General features: G+C 38.5%; 1 protein-coding gene across 3 annotated transcripts in view; it reads left to right on the top strand.

Moving 5' to 3' along the window:
• SEPTIN14 (septin 14) overlaps positions 1-24,326 on the top strand; it is a gene marked incomplete at both ends in the record, with an annotated part of 375,063 nt that overhangs the window by 263,143 nt on the left and 87,594 nt on the right. For 2 of the 3 annotated variants that reach the window (XM_080830903.1, XM_080830904.1), the window contains 2 exons: positions 7,930-8,050; positions 8,428-8,623. In XM_080830903.1, coding sequence (XP_080687029.1) covers positions 7,930-8,050; positions 8,428-8,623 — 317 coding nt within the window. The remainder of the gene's footprint in view (positions 1-7,929; positions 8,051-8,427; positions 8,624-24,326) is intronic. The other variant, XM_080830905.1, reaches the window with a different exon arrangement.

The following is a 24,326-nucleotide window of genomic DNA, read 5'->3' as shown; positions in this document are numbered from 1 at the left end:
ATAACACCAAGGTGCTCATCACCACGCATGCCCTCCTTGATACCCATCACCTGGTTATCCCATCCCTACCCCCTCCCTTCTCTAACCCTCAGTTTTGTTTTCAGAGTGCAGAGTATCTCATGGTTTGTCTCCCTCTCTGATATCTTCCCATTCAATTTTCCCTCCCTTCTCCTGTGGTCCTCCACACTATTCCTTAAGTTCCACATATGAGTGAAACCATATAATTGTCTTTCTCTGCTTGACTTATTTCACTTAACATAACCCCCTCTAGTTCCACCCATGTCAATGAAAATGGTGGGTATCCATCCTTTGTGATAGCTGAGTAATACTCCATTGTATATATAAATCATATTTTCTTTATCCATTCGTCTGTTTAAGGGCAGTTCCTTCTACAGTTGGGTATTGTGAACGTTTCTGCTATGAACATTGGGGTGCACGGGCCCCTTTTTTTCAGTACATCTGTATCTTTTGGGTAAATACATAGTATCGCAATTTCTGGGTCATAGGTAACTCTATATTTAACGTCTTGAAGAACCTCCATATTGTTTTCCAGAGTGATTGTATCAGCTTGCCTTCCCACCCAGAGTGCAAGAGGGTTCCCCTTTCTCCACATCCTTACCAACACTTGTTGTTTCTTGTCTTGTTAATTTTTGCCATTCTAACTGTTGTAAGGTGGTATCTCATTGTGGTTTTGATTTTATTTCCCTGATGACTAGTGATGTTGAACATTTTTTCATGTATCTCTTAGCCATTTGTATGTCTTCTTTACAGAAGTGTCTGTTCATGTCTTCTGCCCATTTCTTAATTGGATTATTATTATTTTTTTTGGGTGTTAAGTTTGAGAAGTTCTTTATAGATCTTGGATGCCAGCTCTTTATCTGATATGTCATTTACAAATATCTTCTCCTGTTCTGTGGGTTGCCTCTTAGTTTTGTTGACTGTTTCCCTTATTATGCAAAAGATTTTAATCCGGATGAAGTTTCAGTCTGATAGTTTATAAGTTTCCAGGAAGGCATCCATTTCTTCCAGGTTGCTTAATTTGTTGGCATAAGTTGCTGATAATAATTCTTTAAAAAAAAAAAAGATTTTCTTTATTTATTTGACAGAGATCACAAGTAGGCAGAGAGGCAGGCAGAGAGAGGGGGAGAGCAGGCTCCCTGCTGAGCAGAGAGCTGATGCAGGGCTCGATCCCTGGGATCATGACCTGAGCCAAAGACAGAGGCTTTAATCCACTGAGCCACCCAGGCGCCCCTGCCGATAATAATTTCTAATAATTGTATTTCCTTGGAGTTGGTTGTGATCTCTCCCCTTTCATTCATGATTTTATTAATTTGGGTCCTTTCTCTTTTCTTTTTGATAATTTTGGCTGAGGTTTATTGATCTTACTAATTCTTTCCAAGAACCAACTTCTAGTTTTGTTGATCTGTTTTTCCTGTTTCTATTTCATTGATTTCTGCTCTAATCTTTCTTATTTCTCATCTCCTCCTTGGTTTAAGGCTTTATTTGCTCTCTTTCTCCAGGTCCTTTAGGTGTAAAGTTAGCTTGTGCATTTGGAATTTTTCTACTTTTTTTGAGAGAGGTTCTGATGGCTATGTATTTCCCCTTTAGGATCTCCTTTGCAGTATGCCATAGGTTTTGGACCAATATGTTTTCATTCTCATTAGTTTCCATGAATTGTTTAAGTTCCTCTTTAATTTCCTGGTTGACCCATTCATTCTTTAGCATTTTTAACCTTGAAGTATTTGCATTCCTTCCAATTTTTTCCTTGTGGTTGAGTTCTAGTTTCAATGCATTGTAGTCTGAAAATATGCAAGGAATAATCTCAATAATCTCAATAATCTCAGTTAAGACCTGATTTGTGACCCAGTATGTGGTCTATTCTGGAGAAAATTCCATGTGCATTTGAGAAGAATCAGTGTTCTGTTGTTTTAAGGTAGAATGTTCTGTGTATATCTATGAAGTCCCTCTGGTCCAATGAATCCTTCAAAGCTCTTGTCTCTTTGTTGATCTTCTGCTTAGATGATCTGTCCATTGCTGTGAGTGGATTTTTGAAGTCTCCTACTAGTAATGTATTAGTATCAATATGATTCTTCATTTTGGTAGATAGTTTATGTAGTTGGCTACTCTCATATTGGGGACATAGATATTTACAATTGTTAGATTTTCTTGTTGGGTAGCCCCTTTAAGTATGATATAGTGTCCCTCTACATCTCTTACTAAACTATTTGGTTTATAATCTAATTTGTCTGATATAGGGATTGCTACCCCAGCTTTCTTTTAGGTCCGTTGGTCTGATAAATGTTTCTCTATCCCCTCACTTTTAATCTGAAGGTGTACTTAGGTTCAACATGAGTCTCTTGTAGACAGGATATGGATGGGTCCTGTCTTTTTAATCTAATCTGAAACCCTGTGCCATTTCATGGTGCATTTAGGGCATTCACTTTGAGTTTAACTTTTGAAAGATATATTTTTAGTGCCATCATATTGCCTGTAAAGTCCCTGTTTCTATAGGTTGTCTCTGTAAATTTCTAGTCTATATTACTCTTGGAGTCTGTCTTCTTTTATAGTTCTTCCCCTTTAATATTACTTGCAGGTCTGGCTCGGTGGTCACATATTCTTTTAGATTTGCCCATCCTGGAAGCTCTTTATCTCTCTGTCCATTCTGAATGACAGCCTTGCTGGATTAAGTATTCTTGGCTGCATGTTCTTCTCATTAGTACCCTGAATATGTCTTGCTAGCCCTTTCTGGCTTGCCAGGTCTCTATGGATAGGGCTGATGTTAATCTGATAATCCTCCCTCTTTATGTTAGAACTCTCTTCCCCTATCTCCTCTCAGGATAGCTTCCTTGGCTCTAAGATGTGCAAGTTTCACTATCATATGCCAGGGTGTTGATCTATTTTTATTGATCTTGGGAGGGATCCTTTATACCTCTTGGACATGAATGCTTGTTTCCAGATTAGGGAAGTTTTCAGCTATCATTTGCTCAAATATACCTTCTGGTCCTCTCTCTCCACCCCCTCAGAGATCCCAATAATTTGGACATTGGAAGGTTTCATGGCATCATTGATCTAAATCTGTTCTCATGTGCTTCTAGCTGCTTATCCCTATCTTCCTTGGTTTCCTTCCTTTCTATCAGCTCATCTTCTAGATCACTATCTCATTCTTCTGCCTCATTTACCCTGGCTGTTAATGTATCCATTTTAGAGTGCGTCTCATTCATAGTATTTTTAAGTTCATCCTGATTAGATCTCATTTCTGCCCTTAGAGATTCTATATTGTTGGCAATGCTTTTCTCAAGCCTAGCGATTGACTTCATAATTGCTACCCTGAAGTCTATCTTTGACATCTTGCTTGTGTCCCTGTCCATTAGATCTGTGGCAGAGGACATTGTCTCTGGTTGTTTTCTTTGTTGGGAGATCCTTCTCTCAGTCATTCTGTTGAGGGATAGTTGAGGGAATGTACAGAGTCCAAGGTATCAAACATGATCCAAGAAAAATGCACCTACAAAAAATTCCAATGTGATCAAAAGCTACCACAGATACACCATCACAGCCAAGATGATCCAAGACAAAAAAAAAAAAAAAAAAGAGAGAGAGAGAGAGAGAGAGAGAGAGAAAAGAAAGGGGTCGGAGAGAGAGAGATTATGATCTCTCAGGGTGGACACAGAAGGGTGATTTGCCTGTTCCTGCTTGATTTTTTTGGTCTCTGTATTAGAAGACACTATATTCCAAAACTGCAAAGAAATCGGAACTTACATATATATCAAGATAAAATTGAATAGTGAAAAAAACAGGCTAATGTGGGAGTATAGATCTATAAAACACATTTATAAAAAAGAAAATAAAAGTTAAAAAGTGACTTAAAAACATAGGTTGGGAAATGTGAATCTATTTGAAATGAGAGCAGGGTTAAAAAAAAAGAATAAGAAAAGAAACTAAAAAAGAAAGTAAAATTTTAGCCTGAAGTATAAGCGAGTTGTGAGGAAACACCTGGAACTTCCTATAGTATTTTCCTGTGGTGTTAGTTTTACAGTCCTGTGGGAAATGAGATAATCATTCACTTGTTCTTCCTGTTCATTCACTGTCTGTCTTCTGGGGGAGGGCCCTGCTGCTGGGCTCATGCATCTTTGCCTGGATGGAGTTATCCCACCCCTTGTCAGGGGGATAGGTTTAATGTGATCTGGTTGACTGTATGGCTTTTGTCCTTTGGCAATTTTCTGCTTCTCTTTAGAAGGTCAGAGAAAATGTGGTCATGTGTGACTCTCTGGCCCAACCCAGAGCCACAATGTTGCAGTCTGCCCCCCTTAACATGTCCACCAGATCCATCTGTCTCCACCTCTACCTGTACCAAAATCCACAGACTTGCATCTTCTAGGGGAGGGGCCTGTTTCTTTGATTCTCAGATGTCTTTGCCCTGTTCAGAATTGCTCCACCCTTGCCTGGGGCCAGGGTAAGTAATCTGCTATGCTTGCTGTATGTGGATTTTGTTCCATGAAGGCTTTCCATGAAGCTTTAGAGGACAAGAGTGAAAATGGCAGCCTCCAGATCTCTGGTTCTGGATTCAAAAATTTGGGGCCTCACTCCTCTATGAGCCCTCAGAGAAAAGCAATCAATCATGCCTGTCTCCCTGCTCTCTGACTGCACTCAGTGATCACCTGGCCTATGACTAAGCATTTCTATTTCAGGCACATGACCCTGTTTGGAGTATCCAAACCCAGAAGTCTCCTGTGGCGTGCCCCCGAGCCTCCAGTAGAGATATGGGCGTCTCCCTGGTTCTGCTGCATTTTGGGCCCCTGCTTGGAGATCAGTGGCCCAACAGTGTCTTGGGTCACAGTTCTGACAGCCCTGAGCTGAGAGCCCACTCCTGGTCTCATTCTTTGCAGTCAGCTGTCCTGCTCTGATTCGTGGGAGCTCTGCCACATTCAGGCACCCCTGGTCTTCCTGTGACCCCAAAGCCCCTGAGACCACACTGTCCCAGTGAGAGTTCCATCTGCTAAGCTGCCTGAGTGACATTCCTCACCAGAGAAGACTTCTAAAAGTTCCAATTTTGTGCTCCGCAGCTCTATCACTAGCCGGTAGCCTGCTGACAGAGGATCCCTCCCTCCGCAGTCTGTCATCCCATATATCACTTTGGATTCACTTCTCTGCACCTCCTACCTTGTGGAAAATGGTTGCTTGTCTGTTTGTAGATTTGTAGCTATTCTTTTCTTCTATCTCCAGTTGAGTTTGCAGGTGTTCAGAATGGTTTGATAGCTACCTAGCTGAATTCCTCAGACCAGACAAAATTAAGGTTGCCTACTCCTCTGCCATCTTGGACTTCTTCTAAATATGGGTTTTCTATTTTGTTCCGTTGGTCTATACATCTGTTTTTGTGCCAGGACCATACTGTCTTGATGATTACACCTTTGTAAGAGAGCTTGAAGTCCAAAATTGTGATGCCACAAGCTTGGTTTTCTTTTTCAATATTCCTTTGGCTATTCAGGGTCTTTCCTAGTTCTATACAAATTTTAGGATTATTTATTCCAGTTCTGTGAAAAAAGTTGATGATATTTTGATAGGGATGGCATTGAATGTGTAGATTGCTCTAGGTAGCATAGGCGTTTTATCAATATTTGTTCTTTCAATCCACGAGCATGGGACGTTTTCCCATTTCTTGGTGTCTTCCTTAATTTCTTTCGTGAATTTCTTGGTTAGATTTTTTTTTTAAGATTTTATTTATTTGACAGACACAGATCACAAGTAGGCAGAGAGGCAGGCAGAGAGAGAGAGGGGGAAGGAGGCTCCCTGCTGAGCAGAGAGCCCAATGCGGGGCTCGATCCCAGGACTCCAGGATCATGACCTGAGCTGAAGGTAGAGGCTTTAACCCACTGAGCCACCCAGGCACCCCTGGATAGGTTTATTCCTAGGTATCTTAGTGTTTTTGTTGCAATTGTAAATTGTATCAAGTCCTTAATCTCTCTTTCTTCTGTCTGATTGTCGGTGTATAGAAATGCATTCTGTGCATAGATTTTATATCCTGTCACATTCCTGAACTCCTGTATGAGTTCTAGTAATTTTGGGGTGGGGTCCTTTGGGTTTTCCATGTAAAGTATCATGTCATCTGCAAAGAGTAAGAGTTTGACTTCTAAGCTACTATTTCTTTAAATAAAATTTCTGCCCCTTTTCCTCTCTTTTCTTCTTCTGGGACTCCTGTAATATGCATGTTACTAGATTTGATGGAGTCATTGAATTCCATAAGTCTATTCTTGTGTTATACTTTCTCTATGCTGTTCAGCTTCTTTAATTTCTGTTACTTTGTCTTCTCTGTCACTAATTCATTCCTCTGCTTCTTCCAGCCTGCTGTTCATTGCATCAGTCCTGTTTCCAATCTCATTTACTCCACTCTTCATTTCTGACTGATTCTTTTAAAAACTCTTTTCTCTCTGCAGTAAGGGTCTCACTGATCTCTTCTATTCTTTTTTTTTTTTAAGCCCAGAGAGTATCCTTGTAATTGTCGCTTTAAATTCTCCATCAGACATGTTACTTCTATCTGCTTTGCTTAGATCTCTTGTTGTAACCTTATCTTGTTCTTTCATTTTAGATGAATTCCTCCATTTGGTGTTTTGTTTAAGTCTTTGTCTTCTTTTTTTTTGTGTGTGTTAGACCCATTATTTTTCTTGTTCCTGATATTCTTAGGACCCCTGTATGGATTTATGAGGAAGAGGTCATATAGTGTCCAGGGCCTGATCCTTCAACGAGTGTTTCTGGTTGGTGCTGCATGCACTTGCTGTTGCTCTGTTCTTCATTCTGGTGGTCTGCAGAGGCTATTCTTGCCTGCATTGGCAGTGCGTGGTCTCTGGACAGAATGGTTTTAACTAGTTGTGCTCTGGTCTGCTTGGTAGATGAGACCTGATACTACTTCCACTACAACTGAAACCCTACACAACTCTCTGGTCAGGAGGCATGGTGTGGGCAGGGATTTGTGCTTGTCTTTTGGAAGTGGGGCCTGTCACACTGTACTTGAGGAAAGCTTGATTGAGAAGGGTAGTCCACCAGAGTTCAAGGGATGGGGGTTTGTGTAAGAAAGTTAGGCAGCCAGGGTTGGCACTGTGCAGTTTCCAGCGACTCTGTGTTTATGCTGTGGGCAGATGAGGGAAATGTAGCCAGAGAGCTCTTTTTTCCCCCAGAGATGTATCTGTGAACAATGCCTCCTTGGTATGTGCCTGGAGAAGAGGGAATAATCTCCCCCCATGTGCCCCGGGCAGTCCTCAGTGCCCTATTTCCATGGGATCTGTCCCTGGGTTGTTTGCCTGCCTTCTTTCCAGAAGCAGCACCATGCCCTTGGAGGTCTATCCCAGCCAAGGCAGCTTACCTTTAAAACTGCAGGCTTTAAGCCTGCTGGTTGCAAGAAATCATGAAACTCAGTCCTTCTAGTTTTCCAAGCCCATATCTTTTGCAAAACATTCTCCTTGTATGTGCTTCTGTGTGCTCCCCTCTCTTTCAGCCTTCTCTGCAACTCTGGCTCCCTTCATATCCCAGCACCCATGATCTTTTTCTCCTCTTCGTCACTTCTCCACACTTTCTATCTTCTTTGATGAGGCCTCTTTTCTCCCTTTAGTGTGGAGTTGTTCTGTCATTCTTCAAATGATTTCTGGGGTATTTAGGATGATTTTTATAGTTATCTATTTGTGTTGGTGAGACAAGATGAGCCTAGGGTCTTCCTACTTTACCACCATCTTCTTCTTCCTCCTCCAGATTTACTATTTTTTAAGTTGAAAGCAAAATCTATGTGTCTGGACAAAGACTTATTTGCTTACAAATTTACTTCATTTGAATGTTGTCTGAGTTATGATAACCAAATGATAATTCTAATTTCCTTAACATATTAAAATTATATTTTCAAATGATATTACTAATTCTAATTAAAATATTTTATTTTTATTTTTTAAGCCCAAAGGAGATACTGTCCGTTGTTTAACAATGCTTGGTCATTTTGGTTTTGAATGTTTGCCTCATCAGTTGGTGAATCGATCTATCCAACAAGGATTCTCTTTTAATATTCTCTGTGTGGGTAAGTGTCTGACTCTTCATCTGAATTATTAGTTAATTTTCTTTAATGCTCACTTCAACTTATCTTAAGTAGTATAACACTGGTGCTGTTAATTCAAAACCATGTCTATTGATCTGCATTTGTTTTCATCATGTTAGTCATACTACCTTGACTTTTTTTCTCTAAATGTTTCATTGCTCTTCAAAATCGGATTATCTTTGTGTGTATATTTTCTATATTATATTAATGACTGAGAGGGTCAAGAGAAGCAAGTATACTTTAAAGGAAATTATAGTCATTGAAATATTTAAGACCCTTTAAACCACTTTAGGGGTTAAGAGTGTTACTTCCTCTCAGCCATCTTATGCCCCTAGATAATGCATCTATGTTTGTTACAGGGGAAACTGGGATTGGAAAATCAACACTCATTGACACATTATTCAATACTAATTTGAAAGACAAAAAATCCTCACATTTTTACTCAAATGTTGGACTTAAAATTCAGACATATGAACTTCAAGAAAGTAATGTTCAATTGAAATTAACTGTTGTGAAGACAGTGGGATATGGTGATCAAATAAACAAAGAAGCCAGGTTAGTGTTTTCTTATTTTAATTATAAAAGATTTTCTTATTTCAAGGAATTTAGTTTCTTTGTTGATACTTCCTCTGGCTATCTCTCTCCTATTTGCCTCTATCTTCACATAGCCCTCTTTGTTCCCCTTGCATCTCTTTTAAGGACATTTGTTATTTGATATAAGATGTATCTAGATTATCCAGGATGATCTTATTTGTACAAACACTCTTTATTTTCAATAAAATTAAATTTACTGGTTTTATGGATTAGAACTCAGACATATCTTTTTGGGTCTCACCATTGAATCCACTGTTCCTACTTTATAAGATAAGATTGATTCCTAAATAATTTCTAAAATGGGTCTTTTTCATTTATTTACTTGTGTTTGGGATGCCTGGGTAGCTCAGTCAGTTAAGCATCTGCCTTCAGCTCAAATCATGATCCCTGGGATCAAGCCCCATATTGGGCTCCCTGCTCAGTGGAGAGCCTGATTTTCCCTCTCCCTTTGCCCCCTCCACCCCCGCTTGTGCTCTCACCTTCTCTCTCTCTCATAAATAAATACATAAATAAGTGAATGAATAAAATCTTTAAATTTACTAGCTGGACTACTTGTTTTCTATCACTTATCCAAGTTATAAATAAATTTATTTCTGTAAAAATTGAAATGCACCAGATGAAATGAAAACCCACTTAGCCAAACATAGGTACTTTGGGCCTTTTCTTTTTCCAACAACAGACATTACTATAGGTTTAGTAAGTGTCCTCTTAGACCTTTTGTTGTCATACAACTACTGAATTTTTGTAATAATTAAGATATGTTTGAAATAATACAGAACAAACATTTAAACTATATTATATGTAATTAAAAATGCATACACCTTTATGAACAGGTTAGTAGATAATTCTGAAACATCCTAAAACAAAAACAAAAACAAAAAACCAAACATCCTGTGTAAAAACCTTTCTATGCAAATTATGACCTCAGGCATTTTACTTGATCACAAACTCACATCAAACTCATAGAAGAATGTAAAATGTTTTCCAGTGTCTGAGAAGGAGGAATTAAGAGTTACTGTTCAATGGATATAACCTTTTAATCATGCAAGATGAACAAGTTCTTGAGATCTTCTGGACAATAGAAGATTTAACAGTATTTGTTATGCAAGTAGACCTCCTGTTAATTGTTCTTACCACAATTAAAAAAAACCAACCTACAGGATGCTGCAAAAGTATTGCTTAGAGGGCAATTTATAGCATAAAATACTTATATTAGGAAAAAAAAGACAATCCCAAGTATTGTAATTTCCATGTTAAGAAACTAGACAAAAAAAACAAATTTACCCTAAAGCAAGAAAAAGAAAGGAAAAATTATACTACAGCAGAAATTGATGAAAACAGAAAAAAAGGTCAGAAAATCATTTAAATCAGCAAATTAACTTTGCTGGTTATTTACAAAGGTTGATAAGAGTGAAAAACTTTAACCAGACTGAGCAAGCAAAAGAAATGAGGAGTCAAATATCACTAATCTCAGGAATAAAAAAACAGACATTATTATTGGTTTTATAAAAATTAAAAAGATAAGAAGACAACAAATAATTCAATGCCTATAAAGTCAGCAGTTTATTTTTTATTATTGTTTTTTTTAATGAGACTGACGTGCTGCCTACTGCACTAAGGAGGCACATTATTTATATATATTTTTTAGAGTGCAAGCTGCTTGGATTTGAATTTAATTTTTTTATTATGTTCACTTAACCAGTGTATAATAAAGTCAACAATTTAGATGCTTTTCATAAAAGGCCTTTATTGTGTTGAGATAAATTCTTTCTATACCTAGTTTCATGAGTTTTCTTTTTTAAATCATGAAAGGGTGTTGAGTTTTATCAAATAGTTTTCTGCAACTATTGGTTATTTGATTTTTATTTTGCAATGTGGCATGTATAAATCAATTTGCTTATGTTGAATAATCCTTGCATTCTGAAGATAAATCCCTCTTTGTCTTCGTGTATGATCCTTTTCATTTGATGTTGAATTCATTTGCTAAGTATTTCATTGAAGACTTTGCATCTGTGTTCAATAGGGATATTGGCCTGCCATTTCTTCTCATTATTAGTATAAGTATTAGTATTAGTATTAGTATTAGTATCAGGATAATTCTGACCATTCAAATGAGTTTAAAATTTTCTCTTTAAATTTGTAGAAGAGTTTAAGTATTGGTGTTAATTCTTCTTTAAGTGTTTATTAGAATTCAATATTGAAGACATATGGTCCTGAGTTTCTCTATGTTGGTAGATTTAAAAAAAAAAAGATTTTATTTATTTATTTGGCGGAGATCACAAGTAGGCAGAGAGGCAGGCAGAGAGAAGAGAGAGAGAGAGGAGGAAGCAGGCTCCCCACCAAGCAGATAGCCCAATGCGGGGCTCGATCCCAGGACCTTGAGATCATGACCTGAGCCGAAGGCCGAGGCTTAACCCACCGAGCCCCTATGTTGGTAGATTTTTGATTACTTATTTAACTTCATTATTTGTACAAGAACACCTCATTTTACTATTCTTCACTTAATTGTTCTTATCAGATTTTTTTATGTTTCTTTTTTAAAAATTTCTTTTCAGTGTTCCAGAATTTATTGTTTATGCACTACACCCAGTGCTCCATGCAATACATGCCCTCCATAATACCCACCACCAGGCTCACCCAACCCCTCACCCCCTCCCCTCCAAAACCCTCAGTTTGTTTCTGAGTCCACAGTATCTCATGGTTTGTCTCCCCCACCTATTCCCCCCAACTCACTTCTCTCCATCTCCCCATGTCCTCCATGTTATTCCTTATGCTCCACAAACAAGCAAAACCATATGATAATTCACTCTCTCTGCTTGACTTTTCACTCATTATAATCTTCTCCAGTCCCATCCATGCTGATACAAAAGTTGGGTGTTCATCCTTTCTGATGGAGACATAATACTCTATAGAATATATGGACCATATCTTCTTTACCCATTTGTCTGTTGAAGGGCATCTTGGTTCTTTCCACAGTTTGGCAACTGTGACCCTTGCTGCTATGAACATTGGGGTACAGATGGCCCTTCCTTTCACTAATCTGTATCTTTGGGTAAATACCCAATAGTGCAATTACAGGGTCATAGGGAAGCTCTATTTTTAATTTCTTAGGAAATCTCACAGTGTTTCCCAAAGTGGCTGCACCAACTTGCATTCCCACCAACAGTGTAAGAGGGTTCCCCTTTCTCCACATCCTCTCCAACACACGTTTTTTACTGTCTTTTACTGTCTTGTTAATTTTGGCCATTCTCACTGGTGTAAGGTGGTATCTCAATGTGGTTTTCATTTGAATCTCCCTGATGGCTAGTGATGATGAACATTTTTTCATGTGTCTGTTAGCCATTCATATGTCTTCTTTGGAGAAGTGTCTGTTCATGTCTTCTACCCATTTTTTTTGACATGATTATCTGTTTTTTTGGGTGTTGCATTTTAGGAGTTCTTTACAGATCTTGGATATCAGCCCTTTGTCTGTAGTGTCATTTGCGAATATCTTCTCCCATTCCGTGGGTTGCCTCTTTCTTTTGTGGACTATTTCCTCTGCTGTGCAGAAGCTTTTGATCTTGATGAAGTCCCAAAAGTTCATTTTTGCTTTCATTTCCTTTGCCTTTGGAGACATATCTTGAAAGAAATTCCTGTGGCTGATGTGGAAGAGATTACTGCCTATGTTCTCCTCTAGGATTTTGATAGATTCCTGCCTTACGTTGAGGTCTTTTATCCATTTCGAGTTTGTCTTTGTGTATGGTGTAAGAGAATGGTCGAGTTTCATTCTTCTACACATAGCTGTCCAATTTTCCCAGCACCATTTATTGAAGAGACTGTCTTTTCTCCATTGGATATTCTTTCTTGCTTTTTTGAAGATCAGTTGACCAAAGAGTTGAGGATCCATATATGGGCTCTCTATTCTGTTCCTTTGATCTCTGTGTCTGTTTTTGTGACAGTGCCATGCTGTCTTGGTGATTACAGCTTTGTAATATAGTTTGAAATCAGGCAAAGTGATGTCCCCAGCTTTGTTTTTCTTTTTCAACATTTCCTTGGTGATTTGAGTTTTTTTCTGGTTCCACACAAATTTTAGGATTGTTGGTTCCAACACTTTGAAAAATGCCAATAGTATTTTGATCGTGATAGCATTGTAAGTATAGATTTCACTGGTCAGCATAGACATTTTAACAATATTTATTCTTCCAATCCATGATGATGGAATGTTTATTCATTTTTTTGTGTGTCTTCTTCAATTTCCTTCAAAAGTGTTCTGTAGTTTCTAGAGTACAGATCCTTTACCTCTTTGGTTAGGTTTATTCCAAAGTATCTTATGGTTTTTGGTGTTACTGTGAATGGAATCAATTCCCTGATTTGTCTTTCTACAGTTACATTGTTAGTGTATAAGAAAGCAACTGATTTCTGTACATTGATTTTGTATCCTGCCACATTACTGAATTGCTGTATGAGTTCTAGTAATTTGAGCGTGGAGTCTTGTGGGTTTTCCACATAAAGTATCATGTCATCTGCAAAGAGAGAGTTTGACTTCTTTGCCAATTTGAATACATTTTACTTCTTTCTGTTGTTTGATTGCTGTTGCTAGGACTTCCAGTTCTATGTTGAATGATAGTGGAGAGAATGGCATCCTTGTCAAGTTTCTGATCTTAAGGGAAATGCGTCAGCATTTCCCCATGGAGAATGATATTCACTATAGACTTTTCGTAGTTGGTTTTTATGAAATTGAAGAATATTCCCTCTATCACTAAACTCTGAAGAGTTTTAATCAGGAAAGAATGCTGTAGTTTGTCAAATGCTTTTTTTTGCTTCAGTTGAGAGGACCATGTGGTTCTTGTCTCTTCTGTTATTAATTTGTTTTATCACATAAATTGATTTGTGAATGTTGAATCACCCTTGCCTCCAAGGGATAAATCCCACCTGGTCTTGGTGGACAATCCTTTTAATATACTGTTGGATCCTATTGGCTAGGATCTTGTTGAGAATTTTGGCATCCATATTTGCCAGGGATATTGGTGTGAAATTCTCCTTTTTGACGAGTCTTTGCCTGGTTTGGGGATCAAACTAATGCTGGCCTCATAGAATGAGTTTGGAGTTTTCCTTCCGTTTTTATTTTTTGAATCAGCTTTAGGAGAATAGGTGTTATTTCTTCTTTTAATGTTTGGTAGAATTCCCCTGGAAATCCATCACACCTTGGACACTTGTTTTTTGGGAGGTTCTTGATCACTGCTTCAATTTCGTTCCTCGTTATTGGTCTATTCTGATTGTCAGTTTCTTCCTGTTTCAGTCTTGGTAGTTTATACGTTTCCATGAAAGGATCCATTTCTTCCAAAGTGCTTAATTTATTGGCATATAGTAGTTGATAATAATTTCTGATTATTGTTTCCATTTTCTTGTTATTAGTTGTGATCTTTCCCCTTTCATTCATGATTTTATTAATTTTGGTCCTTCCTCTTTTCTTTTGGATAAGTCTGGCCAGTGGTTTGCAGATTTTATTAATTTTTTCAAAGAAAAAGTTTCTAGTTTTGTTGATGTGCTCTACTGTTTTTCTGGTTTCTAATTCATTGATCTCGGCTCTAATCTTTATTATTTCTCTTCTCCTGCTTGGCTTAGGCCTTATTTTTTGTTTTACCTCCAGTTCTTTAATGTGTATGGTTATCTTGTGTATTCAGGATTTTTTATTTTTTTGAGTGATGCTTGTATGGCTATGTATTTCCCCCTTAAGACCTTCTTTACCATATCCCATAGATTTTTGGACCAAGGTGTTCTCGTTCTCATTGGTTCCCATGAATTGTTTAAGTTCTTCTTTAATTTCCTGTTTTATCCAAATATTCTTAAGCAGGATGGTCTTTAGCTTCCAAATGTTTGCATTCCTTGCAATATTTTTCTTGTGATTGAGTTCCAGTTTCAAAGCATTGTTGTCTGAGAATATGCAGGGAATAATCCCTGTCTTTTGGTATCAGTTAAGACCTGGTTTGTGATCCATTATGTGGTCTATTGTGGAGTAAGTTCCGTGTGCATTTGAGAAGAATGAGTATTCTGTTTTTTTAGGGTGGAATGTTTTGTCTGTATCTACGAAGTCCATCTGGGCCAGTGTATTGTTCAAAGGTCTTGTTTCTTTGTTGATCTTCTGCTTAGGTGATCTATTGCTGAGAGTGGAATGTTGAGGTCTCCTACTATTAAAGTATTATTATCAACCTTATTCGTTATTTTGGTTAACAACTGGCTTATGTGGTTGGCTGCTCCCATGTTGGGGACATAGATATTTATAATTGTTAGATCTTCTTGTTGGATAGATCCTTGAAGAATTATATAATGTCCTTTTGTATCTATTACTAGTTTTTAACTTAAAATATAATTGGTCTGATATAAGAATTGCTACCCCAGATTTCTTTTGTGGTCCATTGGTATGAAAGGTGGTTCTCCATCTACTCACTTTCAGTCTGGATGTATCTTTAGGTTCAAAATAAGTCTCTTGTAGACACAATATGGATAGGTCATGTCTTTTCATCCAATCTGCAGACCTGTGCCATTTCATGGAATAATTTAAGCAGTTCACATTGAGAGATTATTGAAAGATATGATTTTATTTTCATCATTCTGTCTGTGAAGTTCTTGTTTCTATAGATTGTATCTATATATTTCTGTTCTATATCACTCTTGGTGTCTTTCTTCTTTTATAGTTCTTCCCTCTTAAAATTCCTTGCAGGGCTGGCTTAGTGGTCACATATTCTTTCAGTTTCTGCCGGTCTTGGAAACTCCTTGTCTCTTCATCCATTCTCACTGAAATCCTTGCTGGATAAAGTATCCTTGATGCATGTTCTTCTCATTTAGTATGCTGAGTAAGTCTTGCCATACCCTCTGTCTTGCCAAGTCTCTGTGGACACGTCTGACATTATTTTGATATTCCTCCCTCTGTGTGTAAGAAATCTCTTCCCCCATTTGCTTTTATGATTGTTTCCTTAGATCTAAGGTTTGCAAATTGTACTAGTATATTTTTGGGTGTCAGTCTGTTCTCATTGATCTTGGGAGGGGCCCTCTCTGCCTCTCTACTTGTTTTCTTCCCCAGATTAGGGAAGTTCTCAGCTAGGATTTTCTCAAATATATTTTCTAGACTCTTCTCTTTCTCTACCCTCTCAGGGATCCCAATAATTTTGACGTTGGAATATTTCATGGTGTCATTAATCTCTTTTAGTCCAATCAGTTGGGATTTAATCTGTTTTTCCCAGACCTCCTTAGTTTCCTTCTTTTCTATCATCTTATCTTCTAGCTCACTAATTTGTTTTTCTGCTTCGTTTATACTAGCTGTCAAGATATCCAGTTTAGAATGCATTTCATTCATAGCATTTTTAAGCTTGGCTTGATTAGATCTCATTTCTGCCCTTAGAGATTCATATTGTCACTCATATTTTTCTCAAGCCTAGATATCGACTTCATAATGGCTACTCTGATGTCTATTTCTGACATCTTGCTTATATCTATATCCATTAGGTCTGTGGCAGAGGTCACAGTCTCTGATTCTTTTCTTTTTGGGGGTTCCTCCTTTTAGTCATTCTGTTGGGGGTTGATGTAATGTACAGAGTCCAAAGTATTAACGACAAACTAAGCAAAATGCACCTGTTTTATAGGGACCTTAGGGTTGTCATCCTCTTGTTCTTCCAGCCTATCTTCTGGGGAAGGGTCCTGCCACACTGTTACTCAGGCAACCCTGCTTGGGCAGTTGCCCTGCCCCCTGTCAGTGGAGTGGGCTCAGTGAAAACTTTTTTTTGGGGGGGGGGTTTGTTTTCTGGCAACTTTCCCTGGTGGCTTTCTGTGTCTCTTCCAAGAGTCAGAGCAGAAGTGACTGCATCCAAACCTCTGTCCCAGAGCAGAGAAATCACAGTCTGCTCTTCACGGAGCTCTCCAGGCCGTGGTGTCTGCATTTCTGTCTGGGCTGCTGAGACACACAGAGAGACACACAGCCTCTCTGGTTATGTGCCCCACAGAAACACTCCCAGAGGTGGAACTCAGGGCCGGGTGTGTCTCTGCCCTTTGTGCTTCTAAAATCTTGAGCTGCCCCCAGTTCACGTGTGTGCAGCTGCAACTCCTGGATCTTGTATGGAGGCTACATTAAAGTCCTTTCTCTGCCTCTATGGGTCTGTGAATCTTCCCAGTCCCCAGTGCAGGACACTTTTGCATTCTGGTGTTATATTGCCTTCCTGGCACCAGCTCATGGTGGCTCCCTCCCTCTTATTGTATCTTCTGGTATCTGCACGCAGAATTATGGCTCCCTGCCTCACACCTCGAGACCATTGGCTATATTCTGTTTGTAGATATCCAGATATTAATACACCTCAGGCTGATTTCATGGATGTTCAGAATGGTTTGGTAGATATCCAGCTAAATTAAGGGGTCTGGTCGAAATAGGTTTCTCTACTCCTCTGCCATCTTTTCTGTCTCCTCCTTTCCTATTTTTTGAAACAGGTTAGAATAATAAGCATTAGTTCTTTAGATGTTTGGTAGAATTCCCCTGGGAACCCATTTGGCCCTGGACTTTAGTTTCTTGGGAGATTTTTGATTACTGGTTCAATTTACTTGATAGTTATGGGTTTGTTCAGGTTTTCTATTTCTTCCTGTTTCAGTTTGGGTAGTTAATAAGTTCCTAGAAATGTATCCATTTCTTCCAGATTGTGTAATTCATTGGCATATTGTTGCTCATGATATGTTCTTCAATTTTTTTGTTTTTCCTTAATGTCGGTTGTCATCTCTCCTCTTTCATTCATGATTTTATTAATTTGGGTCCTTTCTTTTTTATTTTGGATAAGTCTGTCTAGGGGGTTTATCGATGTTGTTAATTCTTTCTAAGAACCAGCTTTTAGTTTCATTAATCTGTTCTAGTGTTCTTTCGATTTGTATTTAATTGATTTCTGTTCTAATGTTTATTAATTCTCCTCTCCTGCTGGATTTAGGCTTTATTTGCTGTTCCAGCTCTAGCTCCTTTAGGTATATGGTTAGCTTGTGTATTTGACTTTTCTAATTTTTTGAGAAAGGCTTATATTGCTATGTAATCCCTTCTTTGGGCCTCCTTTGCTGCATCCCAAAAGTTTTGAACAGTTTTGTTTTCATTTTCATCTGTTTCCATGAGTTATTTAATTCTTCTTAATTTCCTGGTGACCCATTAATTCTTTAGTAGGACGCTGTTTAACCTCCAAATATTTGGAGGTTAATTTCCTCTTGTGATTTACTTCAATTTTCAAAGTACTGTTGTCTGAAAATATGCAGAGAATGATCCAATATTTTGCTACTGATTGAGACCTGATTTGTGACCCAGTGATGTGGCCTATTTTGGTGGATGTTCTATGTGCACTTGAGAAGAATGTGTATTTTTTTTGCTTTAGGATCAAGTGCTCTGAATATATCTGTGAAGTCCATCTGATCCAGTGTGTCATTAAACGCCTTTGTTTCCTTGTCGATCTTCTGCTTTGATGATCTGTCCTTTGCAGTGAGTGGGGTGATAAAGTCCCCTACTATTATTTATTATTATCAATGTATTTCTTTAATTTTGTTATTAATTGGTTTATGTGTTTGGCTACTCCCAAGTTAGGACCATAAATATTTATAATTGTTAGTTTTTCTTGTTGGATAGACCTTTTAAGTATGATAGAGTCTCCCTCCTAATCTCTTATTGCAGTCTTTGGTTTAAAATCTAATTTGTCTGATATAAGGATTGTTACCTCAGCTTTCTTTTGAGGTCCATTAGCATGATAAATGGTTATCCACTCCCTCACTTCCAATTTGGAGGTGTCTTTAGTCTAAAGTGAGTGTCTTTTTTTTTTTTTAAATTTATTTGTCAGAGAGAGAGAGAGGAGCGAGAGTGAGCACAAGTAGACAGAGTGGCAGGCAGAGGGAGAGGGAGAAGCAGGCTCCCTGCCGAGCAAGGAGCCCGATGTGGGACTCGATCCCAGGACGCTGGGATCATGACCTGAGCCGAAGGCAGCTGCTTAACCAACTGAGCCACCCAGGCGTCCCTAAAGTGAGTGTCTTATAAAGAACATATCAACTGGTCTTGCCTTTTTATTTATTCTGATATCCTGTCTTTAGATTGGAGTTTTTAGCCTATTTACATTCAGAGTAATTATTGAAAGATATGAATTTAGTGCAATTGTATTACCTGTACAGGTCCTGTTTCTGAATAATTGTCTCTGCTTCTTTCTGGTCTGTGATACTTTTGGGCTCTCTGTTCGCTTACAGGATACCCTTTAATATTTCCTGCAGGGCTGGTTTAGTGATCACAAATTCTTTTAGTTTTAGTTTTTCCTGGAAGCTATTTATCTCTCCTTACATTATCAATGACAGCATTGAGAGATAAAATATTCTTGGCTGCAGGTTGTTTCTCATTTAGTTCCCTGAATATATCATGTGAGTCTTTTCTGGCCTGCCAGGTCTCTGTTGATAGGTCTGCTGTCAGTCTAATGCTCCTTTCCTTGTAGGTTAAAGAGTTCTTGTCTCTAGCTGCCTTCAAGATTTTCTCTTCATCTCTGAAATTTGCAAGATTCATTATTATATGTTGGGGTGTTGATCTATTTTTATTGATTTTTATGGGGGGGTTCTCTCTATCTCCTGGACTTGAATACCTGTTTCCTTCCCCAGTTTAGAGAAGTTTTCAGCTATGATTTGCTCTAATTTACCTTCTGTCTCTCTTCCTCATCTGTCTCTTCTTCCTTCAGGACCCCAGTTATTCTAATATTGTTTCACTTTATGGTATCACTGATTTATTGAAGCCTCCCCTCATGGTCCATTAGTTGTTTTTCTCTCATTCCCTCAGTCTTCTTCTTATCCCTCTTCTCTTCTTCTGTTCACTGACTCTTTCTTCTGTTTCATTTATCCTGTTAAAGCATCCATTTTAAACTGCATGTCAGTTAAAGCATTTTTAATTTCGATCTGATTAGATTTTATTTCTGCATTAAGAGATTCTCTAGTGTCTTTTATGCCTCTTTCAAGCCGAGCTAGTAACTTTATAATTGTTATCCCAAATGTGTGCTCTGACATTTTACTTATGTCCATATTAATTAGATATGTGGCAGAGAACATTATCTCTGTTTTTTTTCTTTTGTTGTGAATTCCTCCTCTAGCCATTTTGCCCATAGAGGAATGGATGAACAAGAAGACAAAATGAAAAATATAAACTATGACCCAAATGAAATACACACTAGACACATCTGAAAGGTCAGAATCCAAAAATGAAAAGAAAATGAAAAGCAAAGGGAAAAAAGAAATAATATACTTGGACAAATCAGTGTGATCCAATTGGTCCTGGGTGTATTTTGGCCTGCTTATTTATTTATTTTTTTATTTTCTTAAAGATTTTATTTATTTATTTGACAGAGATCACAAGTAAGCAGAGAGGCAGGCAGAGAGAGAGGGGGAAGCAGGATCCCTGCTGAGCAGAGAGCCCAGTACAGGGCTAGGTCCCAGGACCCCAAGAACATGACCTGAGCCAAAGGCAGAGGTGTAACCCACTGAGCCACCCAGGCACCCTGGTCTGTTTTTTTAGAAAACACTAAATCTCAAAATTGTAAAGAAAGCAGAACTTATATATATATTCAATAATAAAATTGAATACAATGAAAGAAGCAAAAAAGAAGAATATATCTATAAAATATAAATGTAGAAATGAAAATTAAAAAAAGACTTAAAAACAAAGAGTTGATAAAATAAGAAACGATTTGAAAAGGAAAAAAAGAAAAAAAATTAAATTGAAAGTCTAAAGACTCAAGTGAAAAACCTCCAATTCTATATTCTATTTATACCTAGTGCAGAAGTTTTTCAGTTCTGAGTGATTTATAAACTTGATTCTGTTGGTCTTCTGGAGGAGGTGCCTGTTGCACTGCTTCTCAGATGTCTTTGCCTGGCAGAGTTGCATCAAACCTTGCCAGGTGGCCGGTCTCAGTATAAGCTACTTTGTGTTGCTCTATGTGGCTTTTGTTCCCTGAAGGCTTTTTGAATTCTTTTAGATGATGAAATAAAAGTAAAAAAAAAACATAGTGGTGCCTGATTTCCAGCTCTGATGTGAACAATCACAGCCCCCTCTCTTCAGTGTCCCTCAGGGAAAGGCAGTCAGCCCCTTCCATGTTCACCAAATTCCACAGACTCCTGTAGTGCACATCTGCACCAAACCTCCCATGGGAGGAAGGGATGAGAGGAAGAGATGTCTCACTGTGGCCCCAAAGTTCACTGGTCCGCTCCTTGGACAGGACCCAATCCTGTCATGGTTCATGGTTTATGTCAACATCTACGTAAGAGGCCATTCTGGGTCTTGCTAATTGTGGCAGGCTTCCCCACTCCAGTGTTTGGAAACTCTGCCACACTCAGGCATACCCGTTCTTTCTGTGACCTTAGGGATCCTGACACTACACTGTCCCACATAGGATTCTGTCACACTTCACACTCTGAGCATCATTAAGGCTGGGAGGTCCTTCAGAGGAGCAGACTTCCAAAAGATCCGATTTTGCACTTCACTGCTATATCAATTTCTGGCAGTCACTTTACAGAGGGTCTGTTCCCCCATGGTTTATCTTCTGATCTATCCCCTCAGATTCAAATCTCACCTCCTACTTCAAAAATTGTTCGCTTTTATATTTCAAGAATTTCAGCAATTCTTTTCTTAGATCTCAGGTTGAATTCACAGGTGTTCAGAATGATTCGTTAGACAGCCAGCTGAATATGAGGGACCAGATGAAATGGGGGTCCTCTACTCTTCTGTACACTTTCCTCTTCTCAGTGATGGATATTTAAGCTCTTTCTGTAGATTGGCCGTTGTTGATAATGATGCTATAACATAAGGATGCATGTACCCATATTTTTAAAAATTTATGTGTTGCGGGGAGAGAGAGCACACAAGCAGGCAGAGTGACAGGCAGATGCAGAGAGAGAAGCAGGCTCCCTGACAAGCAAGGAACCCAATGTGGGACTCGATCCCAGGACCCTGGGATCATGACCTGAGCCAAAGGCAGCAGCTTAACCAACTGAGCCACCCAGGCATCCCACACGTACCCATATTGAATGAATATTTAAAAAATTAGTTTCAGATGTAGAATTTAGTGATTCATCAGTTGAATATAACACCAAGTGCTCATTACATCCAGTGCCCTCATTAATGACCATCACCCATTTAGCCCATCCCCTCATCCACTGCTCCTTTATCAAACCTCATTTTTTCCCCATAGAGTTAAGAGTTTTTTATGGTTTGTCTCCCATTCTGTTTTTATCTTTTTTTAAATATATAATTTTACCTTTTCAGTGTTCCAAGATTCACTGTTTATATAACACACCCAGTGCTCCATGCAATATGTGCCCTCCTTAATACCCAGCATCAGGCTCCCATAACCCCCCACCATCTCCCCTCCAAAACCCACAGTTTGTTTCTCAGAGTCCGCAATCTCTCATGGTTCATCTCCCCCTCTGATTTCCCCCAATTCACTTTTCCTCTCCTTCTCATAATGTTCTCTGTGTTATTCCTTATGCTCCACTAGTAAATGAAACCATATGATAATTGACTCTCTCTGCTTGACTTATTTCACTCAGCATTATCTCCTCCAGTCCCATTCATGCTGATACAAAAGTTGGGTATTCATCCTTTCTGATGGCTGAGTAATAGTCCATTGTATGTATGGACCACATTTTCTTTATCCATTCATCTGTTGAAGGGCATCTCAGCTCTCCCCACAGTTTGGCAATTGTGGACATTGCTGCTATGAACATTGGAGTACGTAAAGCCCTTCTTCTCACTACATCTGTATCTTTGGGGTAAACACCCAGTAGTGCAATTGCAGAGTCATAGGGTAGCTCTATTTTTAACTTCTTAAGGACTCTCCATACTGTTTTCCAAAGTGGCTGCACCAACTTGCATTTCCAACAGTGTAAGAGGGTTCCCCTTTCTCCATATCCTCTCCAACACTTGTTTCCTGTCTTGCTAATTTTGCCATTCTAACTGGTGTAAGGTGGTGTGTCAATGTGGTTTTGATTTGAATCTCCCTGATGGCTAATGATGATGAACATTTTTCATGTGTCTGGTAGCCACTTATCTGTGTTCTTTGTGAAGTGTCTGTTCATGTCTTCTGCCCATTTTTTCTGACGTGATTATCTGTTTTGTGTGTGTTGAGTTTGAGTTCTTTATAGATCTTGGATATCAGCCCTTTGTTTGTAGTGTCACTTGCGAATATCTTCTCCCATTCCGTGGGTTGTCTCTTTGTTTTGTGGACTATTTCCTCTGCTGTGCAGAAGCTTTTGATCTTGATGAAGTCCCAAAAGTTCATTTTTGTTTTTGTTTCCTTTGTCATTGGAGACATGTCTTGAAAGAAGTTGCTGTGGCTGATGTCGAAGAGGTTACTTCCTGTGTTCTCCTCTAGGATTTTGATAGATTCCTGCCTCCGTTGAGGTCTTTTATCCATTTCGAGTTTATCTTTATGGTGTGAGAGAATGGTCAAGTTTCATTCTTCTATACATAACTGTCCAGTTTTCCCAGCACCATTCATTGAAGAGACTGTCTTTTTTCCACTGGATATTTTTTCCTGCTTTGTCAAAGATTACTTGACCATAGAATTGCAGGTCCATACCTGGGATCTCTACTCTGTTCCACTGGTCCATGTGTCTGTTTTTGTTCCAGTCCCATGCTCTCTTGGTGATCACAGCTTTGTAGTAAAGTTTGAAATCAGGCAATGTGATGCCCCCAGTTTTGTTTTTCTTTGCAATTTGGGGTCCCTTCTGGTTCCATACAAATTTTAAGATTGTTTGTTCCAGTACTTTGAAAAACTCTGGTGGAATTTTGATTGGGATGGCATTGAAAGTACAGATTGCTCTAGGCAGTATAGACATTTTAACAATGTTTATTCTTCTGATCCACGAGCATAAAATGCTTTTCCATCTTTTTGTGTCTTCTTCAATTTCTTTCATGAATGTTCTGTAGTTCCTCGAGGGCAGATCCTTTACCTCTTTGGTTAGGTTTATTCCCAGGTATCTTATGGTTCTTGGTGCTATATTAAATGGGATCAATTCTCTAATTTCCCTTTCTATATTTTCATTGTTAGTGTATAAGAGAGCAACTGATTTCTGTACATTGATTTTGTATCCTGCCACATTACTGAATTGCTGTATGAGTTCTATAGTTATGGGGGTGGAGTCTTTTGGGTTTTCCATATAGAGAATCATGTCATCTGTGAAGAGAGAGAGTTTGACTTCTTCCTTGCCAGTTCGAATACCTTTTATTTCTTTTTGCTTTCTGATTGATGTTGCTAGGACTTCCAGTTCTATGTTGAACAATAGTGGTGAGAATGGGCATCCTTGTCATTTCCTTGATCTTAAGGGAAAGGTTCTCAGCATTTCCCCATGGAGATGGTATTCACTATACACTTTTCACAGTTGGATTTTATGAAATTGAAGAATGTTTCTTCTGTCCCTATACTCTGAATAGTTTTAATCAGGAATGGATGCTGTATTTTGTCAAATGCTTTTTTTGCATCAATTGAGAGGACTGTGTGGTTCTTGTCTTTTCTCTTATTAATTTGTTCTATCACAGATATTCATTTGCCAATGTTGAACCACCCTTGCCTCCCAGGGATAAATCCCACCTGGTTGTGGTGGGTAATCCTTTTAATGTACTGTTGGATCCTATTGGCTAGGATCTTGCTGAGAATTT

The sequence above is a fragment of the Martes martes genome, assembly GCF_963455335.1.
Source record: "Martes martes genome assembly, chromosome: 18".
In the NCBI taxonomy this organism is placed as follows: Eukaryota; Metazoa; Chordata; class Mammalia; order Carnivora; family Mustelidae; genus Martes; species Martes martes.
Note: the sequence above shows the minus strand (reverse complement) of the source record. Positions and strands in the feature narration are given on the sequence as shown.